This window comes from Heterocephalus glaber, unplaced genomic scaffold, assembly GCF_053883595.1.
Source record: "Heterocephalus glaber isolate CG9 unplaced genomic scaffold, H.glaber_assembly_v1.0 deba00001662, whole genome shotgun sequence".
NCBI classification, from domain to species: domain Eukaryota; kingdom Metazoa; phylum Chordata; class Mammalia; order Rodentia; family Bathyergidae; genus Heterocephalus; species Heterocephalus glaber.
Window position 1 is genome coordinate 631608 of NW_028258403.1, and position 15868 is coordinate 647475.

Consider the following 15868-nt stretch of genomic DNA (forward strand, 5'->3'; position numbering starts at 1 on the left):
TTTGATTTGTGTTTCATAGTGTTTCCAAGCTTATAATTTAGAAAGTTCTGTTTACAAAAGTCAGAATAAAATTATTAATTTTATTATTAGTTAAATTACTAGTTTATATTTTATTAATTTTATAAGAAGGATTTTAATAATCTTTACATAATTTTTAAGCAATACATTTTAATTTCCAGTGAAGAAATTTTAATTAAAAAGAGGAACAGTTCAATTATTTTTTTACTCATTAATATTCAATGGTTAAAGCAGTTCACTTTTGGAAAATGAAACATTTCTATAATATGAATATGCTTACTACTAAATTGCACACTTAAAATTTTCAGTATAACAAATTTAATATCATGTAGATTTTACCATACTAAAAATATTGAAAACCAAGACTTTTTGTACACAAAGTTGTGACAAAAGGGTGCCTTTTGCATAATACCTGCCATTGAGAAACGGCACAAATGCTATTAAATCCATTATATTGTAAAGAAGAAAGTGACTGGCTTAATTATATGATGGTCATATGCATTATGTTTCCAAGAAGGAAAGTCCATCTGAACTTTAAAATTTGGGGAAAGTAAAGTAAGGGAATTTAAAAGCTTAAACCTTTTGTAAGCATTATTCTGACAAAATTATGTTTCCTGTACTCCAGGGACCTTACAGAGTTTAAATTATGTCAGTCAGTATTACTGATTGTAATTCTTAAAGAAATATTTTGAATACTTTTGGCTAATATTTTTGACTAAAACTTTGCTCAGAAGAAAAGTTTCATTTTTTAAAATGTTCTAGCTGAAATTTTGTAGTATACTCTTATGATCAATCTGAAAAATTCTGTCCATATTTCTGGAGGTTAAATTGGGAGTTTGAAGTTTCCTCAGATATTTGATGGGTGAATAATGGGAATATATCCTCTGCATGGGATTTTAGTGAGGTATTGCGGGTTTTAATTCCTAGAGGTCTTTTAAATTACTGTGATTGCCAACATATTTCATCTTGTACAACTACAAAAACAGAAGCAGTATAGGACAATTTGGCTAAATTTATGTGACATTTGTAAATTGTTTTTCAGGACTTCTTTACTTTTCCTCCCTAACCTTTCTTTTCTTCTTTCAGATTCCTAAGAACCCCAGTGCTCTCTCACATATGAAGGGCTTCCATTAGGCTACAGCTTTCAGCCCTTTCCAACCTCCAGGATGACAGGTCCTCCTCACCTTAGACCCAAGACCCTGGGTCTGTTTTATTCCTTTAAAAGCATCTGTGTGATGGCTCATGTCCTCAAGATCATACTAAAGTTTGAGTCCCTGTCAACTGTACCTGACAATTAAACCCTACTTAGAAGCTCAATGACCATGGAATAAAGGATTTGTGGACACTGCCCTTCTTAGGTAGGTGAAAGCATTTTGTCAGTTTACCCCAGCATCATCTACCAGCACTCGTTTTTGTCCACAGTGTCTGTGGGGAACAAGTATATGTAGGGTAGAGAAATAGGCAAAGAAAGTTTCTGAAGGGTCTAACTTCGAAATAGTGGATTTCTGCAGCTGCAGTTATACTCATGTCTACTTTACCCACCAGGCACCAAGCGCACAATTTTAGAAATAAAATTAGGGAGAGGATTTTTTTTAAGACAATGAGCAAAATGTGAAACTCATGTAGCAAAATCCTATAGGCTTGTGTTAAACTCTCCTAAACAGAACAAGAAAGGAAACACTCAATTTACTTGAGCTTATCCAATAATGAGAAAAATATTGTTCTGTAAGTCAGAAGAGCAAGAATAACTATCAGAAGCAAAATATTTATTCTGAAGTGAAATAATGCACTGTAAGAGTGCTTCCATATGTTATTAATCATCTTTGATAAAATATTTTTCACTTACATAATTTCCAGGAAACATTTCTCTTTGAGGGTAATATTATTCTTAATATTTTATACTTGCATGCAGGTGCTTTGAAAGATTAAAAAGCTGCTGTTTGTTACACAGTTGCCTGAAGATAGAACTTTGATTTAGCCTCAAATTATTTTCTCACTAGATCTATATTTCCACTGTGGCATAGTGATTATACTGAGTATAGATCAGTCATCCTTTTTTTAAGTAATAAAAGTATTAATACAGTTATTTCTTGGGTAAGAAACATGGTGAGGTCTGAAGGGGGAAAGCGCTCCTTATGAAAAGCGTAGAACAAGGGTTATGTTTTTGGATGATCTTCTTGGGTTAAAGGTTTAAACTTAACTGCTTTAACACTAGTTCTGAGCACAGGGTTCTCTATGTAGGAGACATTAACTTCTCACAGAGTGAATTTATTTAAAATGAATTCATTTTTATTACAGAAATCTTATAGAGTTCGCCTAGCTGAACATCTTTATCTTATATACTTGAAGGTCTTGATTTAAAAGATTTATCCATTTCTAGTGAATGACAAAAGAAGAAAGAGATTAGGTGCATTTTTAATTCTAAGTAGCAGTTTTCCTTCAAGTAAAGATGAGAGCTAAGGTTTCCTCTTGTTATAGATCTTTACCATGGGGGAGAAAACTTCAAGACTGGAAATAAAATATTTTAGTATATGTGCTGCTGAAGCAAGCACTGGAAATAAAATATTTACATGTATTTAGAAAATCTCAATTATTCAATATGTGTTTAATAATTGTATTAATATTGAGCTATGCAAGGAAATTTATGTGGAGGAGCCAATGCATGAAATAGCCTAAATAGTAGTGAAAAAACTTTCATGCATTATAGCAGTAAGAGCTTTCCAAAATCTATGAAATACAAGTTACTATTGTTCTTTTTTCCTGTTTATCCTGAGAGCAAAAGCTATCAGTCACACCAAGAAATGCAAAAAGATCAGATCAGCACTCCAAAAGCATCTTCCTCAATTCTCCCTCTTTTTTTCCTTCAATGATAATCATCATCCTGACTACTAATTCCAGTTGATTTGTCTTGTCAATTTTTGAATTTCCTTTCATTGAACTGATATACCATGTACACTTTTTTCTAATAGTCCTTGCACAATATTAATTTGTCAGTTTATTTCTTTCTGGTAGCTGATCATATTTTTCTTGAGTTCTTATTTAATTCTGTGAAGAAAACAATGACAGATTTTTAAGTTTTAAGTTTTTAGCATTGAATATCTATGATGTTTGACAGTCTGTTATATATTATTTTCGCAAATTAGTTGATTTACCTTCTCAAATTTATGTAATTAAGTGAGTGAATTTAATTCTACCAACTACATAACTAACACCCTCCTTTTCTATAAGGATGTTTTTAAATATCTCATTCTGTCCCTATTAATTTTATTTTGACTGTTGCTTTGCTATCTGCATTGAAAGAAGCTGCAAATCCAACATATATGTTGGAGTAAAAATTAGAATTCTTTTTTTTTTTTTTTTTTTTTTTGGTGCCGGGGATGGAACTTGGGTCCTTGCGCTTGCACAGCATGCGACAAAATCACTAAGCTACATCCCCGGCCCAAAAATTAGAATTCTTAAAAACTGAGGCAAAAGAAGGATACTGATCCCATGCTCAGTTCATTGACTGTTTTCTATTTCTCTCCTATTCAGGTAACTGGAGATATCTCTTTTAAAGTCAATGAATGAGACAAACCATTCTCAGGTGACTGAATTTGTGTTGCTGGGACTCTCTAGTTCCAAGGAGCTCCAACCTTTCCTGTTTCTCATATTTTCACTACTCTACTTAGCAATACTACTGGGAAACTTTCTCATCATCCTTACAGTGAACTCAGACCCCCGCCTTCATACCCCCATGTACTTTCTGCTTGCAAACCTATCTTTCATAGATGTATGTGTTGCCTCTTTTGCTACTCCCAAAATGATTGCAGACCTTCTTGTTGAGCACAAGACTATTTCTTTTGAAGCTTGCTTAGTGCAGATTTTCTGTGTCCATCTTTTTGCTGGTGGTGAAATGGTTATGCTTGTATCCATGGCTTATGATCGCTATGTGGCTATATGCAAGCCTCTCCACTACATGACAATCATGAACCACCGTGTATGCATTATTCTTGTCATCATTCCATGGTGTGTGGGTTTCATTCATACTACTAGCCAGTTGGCATTTACTGTCAACTTGCCTTTTTGTGGTCCTAATCAGGTTGACAGCTTTTTCTGCGACCTCCCTCTAGTGACCAAGCTGGCCTGTACAGATACGTATGTTATCAGCTTACTAATAGTGGCAGATAGTGGCTTTCTTTCCCTGAGTTCCTTTGTCCTCTTGGTTGTCTCCTACACTGTGATCCTTTTTACAGTCAGGAAACGCTCCTCTGCAAGCATGGCAAAGGCCCGCTCCACCCTGACTGCTCACATCACTGTGGTCACACTCTTCTTTGGACCATGCATTTTCATCTATGTGTGGCCCTTCAGCAGTTATTCAGTGGACAAAATCCTTGCTGTGTTCTATACAGTCTTTACTCCCATTTTAAATCCAGTCATCTACACTCTGAGGAACAAAGAAATGAAGGCAGCTATGTCAAAACTGAAGAGCAAGCTTTTGAAGCCTGGCCAGGTTTCTGTACTCATAAGGAATGTTCTTTCCCTGGAAACATAATAAACTTAATGACTTTCTTACTTTGTATTTCTATACCTATTAATTTTCAAATGGAGTCATTGTAATACTAAAGGAAATCATTTGAGCCACATGAAATGTGATTAACTTACAGTCAAACATATCTGCTATAATAGAATTGTCATAAAATTAACCTTAGCAATTAATCTTTTTTCTCTTCTATATATTTTTATATTTCATTTTCTATATCCTAATTTTTGCTCTTTATTTTACATTTTTCAAGAAACCTCACCTTTCTCTCTGAAAGAAGTGCTGCTGAGTTTTTTTTTAAATATGGAACGCTTCATGAATTTGAGCATCATCCTTGCGCAGGGGCCATGCTAATCTCTGTATCATTCCAATTTTAGTATATGTGCTGCCGAAGAGAGCACCTGAGATTTTAACTCTAGAGTAATATTAGATATATTTCCCTATACCAAAGAGATGATAGCTCTATTTAGACATGTGATACAATATATAATATTTGATATGGCTTGAAAACATTGCTTGCCACACTGTACTTTGCAGCTGATGACACGCAAAGACACTTCTATGACTAGGGTTAGTGACAAGGTAAATTGCAAACATACATAGATATCAATTAGAAAACATTTCATTCAAAATTTTTATAAATCCTCCTCAATGTGGCTACATACTAAAATATTCTTCATGGAAAACAAGTACTGAAAACATTTATTTACCATGTTTTTGTATTTGGTAATGTTAAATTTTGCACAGTATTAGTGAAATAGCTTTGAGAATTTCAGAGATAAGTTATAATTCTCTACCACTTCTCTTTATGATGAGTGAAGCTTCAATCTTAGTGTAGAACATTTTCTCTTTTTCATGATGCCAACCTCTTCATTAGGGTATATTTTCATATCAATATGAAATAACATCTTTTATTTATATATATATATATTTAATTTAAGTCACATAATTTTAATTGCCTAATATAGGCCCCAAAAGTGACACAACACATTTGAAGAACTTAGGAATAGTTGAACTTTCCCCTTCATAACCATTTTCAAGACAAGAGCTTTTAGGTTTCCATACTACAAGATTGTTTTAGGTTTTCCCTCTTTTATTCCATTTCTGATTTTTCTATATATTTCAACTGTCTTGAATTTCAAAATCTAGTGTAAGGTTGACTACGTTCTCCATTCTTTGGAGTCTCCTAAGGAGATCTTGTAATTCCTTTTACTGAAAGAAAAAAGATAATTTCCAAGCCAAATAACCCCAAGGTACTGAAGACATAAATAGAAATAAAAAGGAAATAGTCTTGAGGATTTAAGTATATTTATATGTTCAAACTTTTTATAATATTAAAAGACTAGATTATAATTTTGTACTGCTCTAATTTCTTGTATAAATGACATATAATCATGGAACCAATGCTACTTTCAAGCTAATTAGAGCTGTGCAATAATAAATAGTAGAATGTTACATTTCTTTTATGCTTTAATAGGAAGTAGGGAGATAGGTCTTTCTCAAATGAGAAGGGGATTTAGAGATGGGGGAAGGAAAAGAAATGACAAATGGAATTCACATATGTAATATAAGTATAACAAATCCACACAAGCAATGTGAAAATTATGCACTGCTAACATGTACTAAAAATAAATAAATAATAAAAATATTAACCAAAAGAATTTTCTATAGGATATTTACACTTCTCATTTTATACAGCGTAAAACCAAGGCTAAGAAGGTTAAGGGTATTGTGCAGGGTCATTCAGTTAAAAGGTGGCACAATGGATGTCCTATTCAGGCTTTAATTGTGTTTCACTTTTTGATTTCTGGTTGACTGAGATGGTACACTAGAGTGCTCTACCACTTACAATGGTGTAGACTGTGGCCAGTATAGAAATCATGATTCCTTACTTATAATCATACATATTCTTTCCTATTCCTTGTATGGAAAAAAGTCTGAGAATATTGGGGCTTAGATTTAGGGTACTTGCAGTGTTATTCAAGGCAACCGTAGCGACAGATTGGTCAAAAATTTCTCCATCAAATGTTACAAAAATTAAGAAAAAGCTGAAAAAAACTACAATAATGTGCTGTAGTTGTAAGACAAACCAAATATTAAGAATACGGAAAATAAGAATTCAGTGATTGCTATTAACATTATAAAAACTAGCCCTGAAATTTTTACTTTTAAAGCCTATTTTTACTACATTGATGACATTCCTATGCCATCTAATATGCATTAGGAACTATTTTAAGTTCTGTTCTAAAAGTTTTATGTATATTAATTCATTTAATCCTCTCAATATAGTAAGTGCAATTAATTTCTATAATAGAAGAGATTGAAGCAGAGATAAATGAAGTAATTTGTTGATGGTCATACATCTGGTGGTGGCAGAGTTAGTATTTGAACTCTGGCAATCTAAGGGCCAAGGTGTTTTCCTAAACACCACTCCACTTATACATTCTGAGCTTGAGTAAGAAATGAGGAGCTATTTGAGTATAGACTGAATATTCTACTTTATACAAATACGTTTCCCAGGAAAAGGCTATTGGAAACATGAAACAACTTTATTTTTCTTACCTATCCAATTGTTTTATAGAATGAGGCAATACAGCCTCCAAATTTGCATGCTCAGTTAACATTTACCTGGAAAAGGGAAGGAAACAGATTCTCCCCCAAAGTATCCAAGAAAGAACACAGTTCTGTGTAACTTGATTTTTGTCAGACTCACATTGGACTTCTTACCTACAGAATTGAAAGATAATAAAGTTATATTCTTAAGCTGCTAAGTTTATACAAATTGATTATAGTGGAAACTAATACACAATAGAATTCCACTCATCAATAAAAGGACTATATTATTGCTAGATGCAACAAAATATATGTATTGCAAAATGACTATGTAACCTGAAAAGATAGACAAAAAAGAATGTTTACTGCATGATTCTGTTTATATAAAATTCTACAAGACCCAAACTAATCTAAAGTGAGAGAAAGTAGATCAGTAATTGCCTAAAGAGAGGCTAGAAAGAAGCCATACAATAGTATGACAAGGAATGTTGGGATGATTCACTTGTTATACAGGGTGATGTTTTTATTTTGCTTTAATATTTATGTATTGTTTGCTTTCTCTGTCTCCCACTGTAGCTTACAATTTACAACAGAGGTTGACAAATTATGGCTCCCACAAATGAAATATGGCTGATATTCTATTTATGGATGGTCTATGAATTAAGAAGGACTTTTATATTTTAAGGGGATGTTAAAAAAACAATGAAAAATGTGCAACAGAGATTATATGTGTCTCATAAGGTTTAAATGTTTAATTTCTAGACTGTTACAGAAAAGAGTTGTTAAAACTCTTTACTGTTTGACCAAGTATCCAGTGTATTTCATTCACACATGTATGGTAGACCCAAGAACATTGTTTGACATGTAAAAAGGTGCTCAGTGAAATTTTAATGGATGTGTATGTATGTCTATATACGTGTGTTTAATGACTGTGAGAACAAGAGAAACTTTTGGATGATCTTTAGAGCTATTCAGTTTTTCATCATTAAGTCTAAGTGTTTTTGTATTTTCCCTTTCTTAAGCTGAGGAAGGTTCTTTCAATTTCCTTCTTTTCAGCTTTCAAATTAATCTTTATTCATATATCCCTTTATTTTTAATAGTATATGTTCACAATATATAATGAATACTCTCATCATGGGGAATGCATATCACATCTTCATCGTTTTTACTTCCCCTCATGTTCCTTCATCCCTAGGTTCCCTGCTAATCAACAAAAGGTCTACCTTCCTGTTTCTTATTGTCTATCCTTTACTTTAATATTTAAATTATTATACTTTGATTTCTCATGTAACAGAAACAATTCAATGTTTAACTTGTCTTATTTATTTCACTTAGCATTATGGTCTCAAGATACATCCATTTTCCTATAAATGACTTAGATTTATTTTTCGTTATGGCTGAATAGTCTCCATTGTGTCAATTCATTTGTTTTGGAGGTTTTACCAGAAATGGAGGTTAAGTTTTATATGTACTGGGAGAAGAGTATTGAAATTTCTGATTATAATTGTAGGTTAGTCTATTTCTCCCTGTGGTTCTATACATTCTTACATTATGGATTTGAACCTTTGTTTTTAGGTGAATGAATGGTTCGAATTTTATATTTTTCTGATACTTTAAAATTTTTCTTTAAATCCTTATATTGGTAACAGTTTTTAGAGAACAGGCTGACTCTTTTTCCCTCCTAGGTATGAGTTTCATTTTTCTTCTTGTCCATATATTCAGTGATTTTAATCAGATGTTACACATTGATTTTTATGTGGCTTATCCATATGGTCTGTTGTCTTGCTATGAATAATGGTAATATTTTTGCTTTTGTGTGCTTTGGAGAAATGAATTTTGTTATTAAAATAGCTAACATGAAGTAAAGTAGTTTCAGAAAAGCCTGCAAGAGTCAAATAATGTATCACTTGTATCTCAACATGTTATATTTTTCTCTATTCATCATTTGTCTTTTACAGTGAACTACAACAAAAGATTGGATTATCAAATCTTGCATGAATCTATGATCTTACCCACTCAAAGCTTTTAATAAACAAATTTATAAAGTATAGGAAACTAACAAGTTCAGTAGAAAAAGATACATTTCTGAAGCATTAAGCCCTGTTCTTCAGGTACATTCCTTCATGAAAAACAAGCTCTTTGTTTTCCAAATTCAGGAAAGTTTCTCTGGCTCAAAATAAATTAGTGTACTAATTGAATTTCATAGAGTTGCTCATTCAAACAAAATAATTTAATTTGGTGAAAATTTTTCATTTTAAATTCCCAAGAGTTGTATAACTTACATGAAATTGTCCAGGGAGTGATGGCTCATGTATCGTATATTCCATTTAATATGAATAAATTGTTAAACTGCATATTCTGCTAAAGGAAATTTAAAATCTAGTGTCTATTTCTTCTAGCAAATAACTTTGGTGATCTAGCTGGTGATTTTATTGAACATCACTTATGGCTTTTTTTTTTCTATCCATCAGAGGATGGAGGGAATGAGTACCAGACCAGGTCATTTATTTTCACACACGTGTATTATTTTCTGCAAATCGAGTGCCATCAAAAGCAGCCTTAAGATAATATTTTAACTGTAGCAACATCACAAATTCTAAAAATGAAAAATCCTTCTAATAGTAATGTGGAATAATAAAGATCAGTTTAACTCAACTCAACTAGTTGTATGACAATGTAAAAGCTATCCATCATATAGAAATAAAAGCAAAGAAAAATTTGGAACTAAAATGTAGAAGATACACAGCCTGCCTTGCAAATGCAAGGTACTGAGTTCGATCCCCAGTACCAAAAAAAAAAAATGTTGAAGACACTGGCCAATACTTTAGACACATTTTTTTTTCTATATATCTCTTCTTTGCTTCATAATGTATTTATAGAAGAGAATTTCATTGTATTATTATAATTTTCTAAATAATTTCAGTATCTCCACTCTTTCTTTTATTCCAAATTCCACAAATTTTCCATTTCTTTTTTCATCAATTTATTTTTCATTCTGTACTTCTATCTTCAATTAGTGGTTTACATGCCTGATAAATGTTGTCTGCTAAGAAATTATGTGATAATTTACATGATAAAGATAAGATCAAGAGGGCAGGGGACTGACCTCAGTGGTTCTGCTGCCTGCCTCTCAAGTGCAAGGTCCCGAGTTTGATCCCCTGTGCCAAAAAAAAGATAAGATGAAGATTCAATAATCTTAGGAAAATAATCAGACAGGTCATTTGTGAAAATGTTTAGTATGACACAATATATTTAGAAATCAGAAAAATTCATAATAAGGAATGATTATGAAGTGATTTATAGGTCTCATAAACAGTGTAACATTTGAATATTTTATAAAATTATTTGCAACTTTTATTTCCAACAATGATTTTAAATTTGAATTTGTCACATCCCTAACAAAATTCTGTTAAACAAATGAACATTTAGGCATAAAGGTACAGCCCTTTAAAGACAGCTATTCAGGAGGCTAGAAGGAAGGATGATCACAAGTTCAAGACCATTCTATGTGAAAACTCTGTCTCAAAATAATTAAAAGAATCATACCATAGCGATATATGTACACCTATGTTTATAGCGGCACAGTTTGTAATAGCTAAAGCTTGGAAACAGCCCAAGTGCCCATCAACTGGAAACTGGATAAAGAACATGTGTTTTTTTTTATAAAATGGAGTACTACTCAGCCATAAAGAATGAGAAACTAGAGTCATTTATAGCTAAATGTATGCACATTGAGGTGATACTCTCAAGTGAAATAGGACACACATGTGTAAATACCAAATAGTATTTCTAGTGTGAGAAACTGAAAGTGTAAATAAGGATGAAAATGATTAAAATGAATAATTGATAATTTGAAATAGGAAAAGGTCCAAAGTGGTAAGGGTGGCCGGAGGGGAAGGGGAAAGGGAAGAAAGGAAAAGAGAAATTATAAGAAAGAAAAAAAAATGGAAACAAAGTTTATGTAAATAGGGAAGGGTGGTGGGGGTGAAGGGCGCATAGGTAATGGGGGAAAAAATAAGAACTAAAATACATGTTCAGGTATAAACACCCAATGATAAATGTAAATAGATTGTATACCTAATTACAGCCCAAGTGCTGTATAGTATTGTATACCTAATTATATCAATTAATATATATTTTAAAAAGATCAGAAAATGTAGCCCATTGTAGAGAACATGCTGAATATATGCAAGTCTCTGGATTCAGCGCCTAGAACAGTAATTTTAAAAGCACACACAAATCTAAAAATTACCTACATTAAAAATAACAATATAAGTAAACATCTGATCAATTTTTGTGTAATAGGTGGTGATTTTCTCAGTTATGACAACAAAAACAAGTGACAAAAATTAGATAAATTGGACTTCAGTGAAAATTCAAATCTTCAAAAAGAAGAAAGCACAAAGACAACCTACAGGTTGAAAAAAATACAACACAATGAAATTGGTCAAAAATGTTGACTATATATTTCTAGTATTCCAGAGAAGCCAATCAAATGGCCAAGAATCATAAGAAAAAATGATCAACATCATTAATTATTAGGGAAATGAAAATGAAAATAAGAATGAAATACAACTTCACACCATGTAGAATGCTAAAAGTAAGATAGACCATAGCAAGGATTCATGATGACGTGGGGAAATAGAAATACTCATCCATCACATTACAATACTGGTGTGATTAAAAAAGTGGCACAGCCACTTTGGAAAACAGTTAGTTAATCAAAATGTTGAACATAGAACTAACATATGAGCTAATAATTTCACTCCTAAGTATAGACAACAGGAAAGTGAAAACGTAGTTTTTGTACAAAGTTATTCATGACTATTTGTAGCAACATTATCATAGTGATCTTCAAACAGAAACATCCCAGATGATCCTCACTGATGAATGCACAAATAAAACTGATGTAGCCATACAAAGAAACATCATTCAATCATTTAAAAGAATGAAGTAATGCTACCAGATAAAACATAAATGAGCCTTATAAACATTATGCTAAGTGAGAGTCTAGTTATAAAAGCCCACATGAACTATTATTCATTCATATGAAAATAAAGTAGGTAAATCTATATAAATGGTATACAAGAGAGACAAGGAAGTAGATATAGTTTGCTAATGGATATAGATTTTCCTTGTAGGATAGCATGATTCTAGTTGAGAATATTAGATACAAGTATTTTTCTTTGATACAAGTATTCTTGACAGAGTTGCAATAAGGCTCATCTAATATCTTTCATACAAGCAACATTACCTGGGAGTCATAGCCATTGTCTCTAAACTTGCAGGAGGTATAAGCAGTATGTAAGGAAAAGACAAGATCTAGTTCATCCTAAATAGCATTTTGAAGATAGTTGCTGAATGTAGTATGGAAAAATGTAATGGTAAAAAAATGGACTTAAGAATGCTTGTTGAGAGAGTAGGAAAAAATATTTTTAAAATGACTTTCATGAGAAGGTAAATGTATTTTTTCTCTTCCCTCCTCCTTTTATCTTTCCTTTCCTCCTTCATTTCTACCTACCTTCCTTTCTCTCTCTCTCTCTCTCTCTCTCTCTCTCTCTCTCTCTCTCTCTCTCTCTCTCTCTCTCTCTCTCTCTCTCAGATTGGGTGAAGCAAGGGGCCTCGAACTGAATTACTACAACTACTTTGCTAAATTGCCCATCTGGACTTGAAGCTGTGATCCTCCTACTCCAGATTACCAGAGTGCTGGAATTACAGGTGTGTACCACCACTCCAGGCTTATTAGTGATGTTAAAGGATAATTTTTCACTAACTAAGGAAAATTTAATACTATAAGTAAAATATGATTTACCTATGTGTGTAAGTGTGTAAATGTAAACAATAAAATAATTGTGTCAGCTCTATACAACAACAAAATACATGACACTTTCTAGTAAAGCTTTAAATTGGGGATTGTGATACCCCCTACCTTGTCTTTATTGCCTAGAATTGCTTTTCCTATTCTAGGTCTCTTCTTGTTCCAAATGAATTTTTGGATTGTTTTCTCGAGGTCTGTGAAGTGTGCTCTTGGAATTTCAATTGAGATTGCATTGAGTCTATATGGCAGTTTTGGAAGTATGGCCATTTTCACTATATTGGTTCTTCCTACCCAGGAACAAGGGATGTCTTTCCATTTTCTGATATCCTCTTCTATCTCTTTTTACAGAGTGCTATAGTTTTCAAGAGTAGAGGTCTTTGATTTCTTTCATTTGGTTGATTCCTAGGTATTTCATTTTTTTGGATGCTATTGTGATGGGAATTGTTTCTCCAGTTCCTTTTTCAGTGAATCTGTTGTTCATGTACAGGAAAGCTATTGATTTGTGTGTGTTGACCTTGTATCGAGCTACTCTACTGAATTTGGTTATTAAGTCTAGAAGATGTTTGGTGGAGTATCATGTCGTCTACAAATGTTAACAATTTAACTTATTTGTTTCCTATCTTTATTCCTTTATTGCTTCCTCTTGTTTAATTGCTGTGGCTAATGTTTCCAAAACTATATTGAACAGGAATGGTGATAGTGGACATCCTTGTCTTGTTCCTGATTGTAGCATGAAGGATTTCAGCTTTTAACAATTTAGTATGATATTGGCTGTTGGTTTTACATAGATGGTTTATCAGGTTGAGATAAAGACCATCTATTCCAATTTTCTGTAGGGGTTTTATCATGAATCTGTGTTGGATTTTGTCAAATGATTTTTCTGCATCTATGGTTGTAAATCATATAGATTTTGTCCTTGGCAATTTAATATATTACATTTATTGATTTGTGTATTTTGAACCATTTCTGTATCCCTGGGATGAATTCCACTTGGTCACAGTGTATGCTCTTGATGATCTTCCTCATTCTGTTTGCAAGTATCTTATTGAGGATGTTTGTATCTATGTTTATTAGTGAGATTTGCCTATAGTTCTTTTTTTTGGTTGAGTCTTTCTCTGCTTTTGGGATCAAGGTGATGCCTGCTTCCAGGACTGAATTTGGGTGTACTGCTTCCCTTTCAATTTCATTACACACTTTAAAGAGTGGTGGCAAGAGTTCTTCTCTAAATGTCTTAAATAATTCAGCAGTGAAGCCATCAGGACCTGGGCTTTTCTTTGTTGGTAAGTTTTTAATTATGTTTTCAATTTCATTGGTTGATATTGGGTTGTTTAGAACTTTTAGATCTTCTTTGTTCAACTTTGATGATTCATATAGATCTAGAAATCTGTCCATTTCCTCTGTGTTTTCCATATTATTGGCATACAGGTTTTCAAAGTAGTTATTGATCCTCTGGATTTCTGCTGTGTCTGTTGTAATATTGACTTTGACATTCCTAATTGCATGGATTTGAGACTTTTCTTTCCTTTTTTTGATAATCCTGTCTAAGAGTTTATCAATTTTGTTTATTCTTTTGAAGAACCAACTCTTTGCTTCATGGATTTTTTGTATCATTCTCTTAGTCTCTATTGCATTGATTTCTGCTCTGATCTTTATAATTTCCTCCCTTGTGTGAGCTTTGAGTTTCTCCTAATCTTCCTTTTCCAGAAGCTTGAGGTTTAGCATTAAATTGTTTATTTCAGCTCGTGCTGTTTTCCTAATATGAGTATTCACTTGACACTATGACACCTCACCCCAGATAAAATGGCTCCTATCAAGAAATCAATCAAGAACAAATGCTGGCAGGGCTGTAGGGAAAAGGGGACCCTTCTCCACTGTTGGTAGGAGTGTAGACTAGTACAACCACTGTGGAAATCAGTATGGAGATACCTAAAAAATCTAGGATTAGAGGCCCCATTTGACCCAGCTATTCCTCTGCTTGGTATCTTCCCAAAAGAATTAAAAGAATCCAACCACAACAATATATGTGCACCCATGTTCATAAAGTCACTGTTTTTAATAGCTAAAACTTGGAAACAGCCCAATTGTCCATCAACTGGAGCCTGGATAAAGAAAATGTGATTTTTTTTTTTTATAAAATGTAGTACTACTCATCCATAAAGGATGAGAAATTGGAGACATTTATAGCTAAATGGATGCACATTGAGGTGATACTCTTAAATGAAATAAATTGGACACATATGTAAATACCAAATAGCTTTTCTGGTGTGAGAAACTGAAAGTGTAAGTAAGCAACAAAAGGCACAAAAGATGTTGTAAAGTAGGAAGAAAAGGTCCAAAGGGGAAGGGAAAGTGGGATGAATTGGGGAAAGGAAATAAGGGAATCGAATTAATACGAGAAATACAAAGAATGAAAAGAAAGTCTTTGTACATAGGGAAGGGTTGAGGGGGCGAAAGGAGTGAGGGGAATTAGGAAAAAGTAACAATCAAGATATATCATGTAAAGCTACAAATCCCTAATAATGGATGACATCATATTGTATACCAAGACTATACCAATAAAATTAATGAAATAAAAATGATAAATGATACTTTTCTTATTTTTATTTTGAATATTTATAGTGAACATGAGGTTTCTCTTATATTAAAAAATGGTCATACAATGAATACAGCTAAATAAACAATCATTTTGTTTGAATGCTATTTCTCCTGAATAAGGATATTTTCATAATTCATTTAGGAATTAAATTAATTCTTAAATGATTACCAAATTAAACACCAATAATTTAATTAATTATTAATTTTTTCCCATGCTTCATTTCAGGTTTGAATACAGGTTATTCAAATATTTCTTCCATGCCTGTCACTAAATCTCAGTGTTGAATAATTTTCTTAGGACATCTTTGATCTTTTTCTGCAGACTATAGATCAAGATGTTGAGTACAGAATTCAACAAAGTCAGA

The 15868-nt window shown here is 32.6% G+C and overlaps 1 protein-coding gene and 1 non-coding gene across 2 annotated transcripts; one reads left to right on the top strand and one right to left on the bottom strand.

The window, feature by feature from the left end:
* Positions 1-3507: 3507 nt before the first annotated feature.
* Positions 3508-4549, top strand: LOC101716230 (olfactory receptor 4K15-like). Its single transcript, XM_013065673.2, has one exon. The coding sequence runs from the start codon at positions 3578-3580 to the stop codon at positions 4547-4549; it is 972 nt and encodes a 323-aa protein (XP_012921127.1). The 5' UTR covers positions 3508-3577.
* A 285-nt stretch (positions 4550-4834) lies between these two features.
* Positions 4835-4938, bottom strand: LOC147822306 (U6 spliceosomal RNA). Its single transcript, XR_015445815.1, has one exon. It is a non-coding gene; the product is annotated as a U6 spliceosomal RNA (small nuclear RNA).
* Positions 4939-15868: the final 10930 nt, after the last annotated feature.

Coding starts and splice junctions, on each gene's coding strand:
- LOC101716230 (XM_013065673.2), top strand. CDS start 3,578: ATGAATGAGACAAACCATTCTCAGGTGACTGAATTTGTGTTGCTGGGA.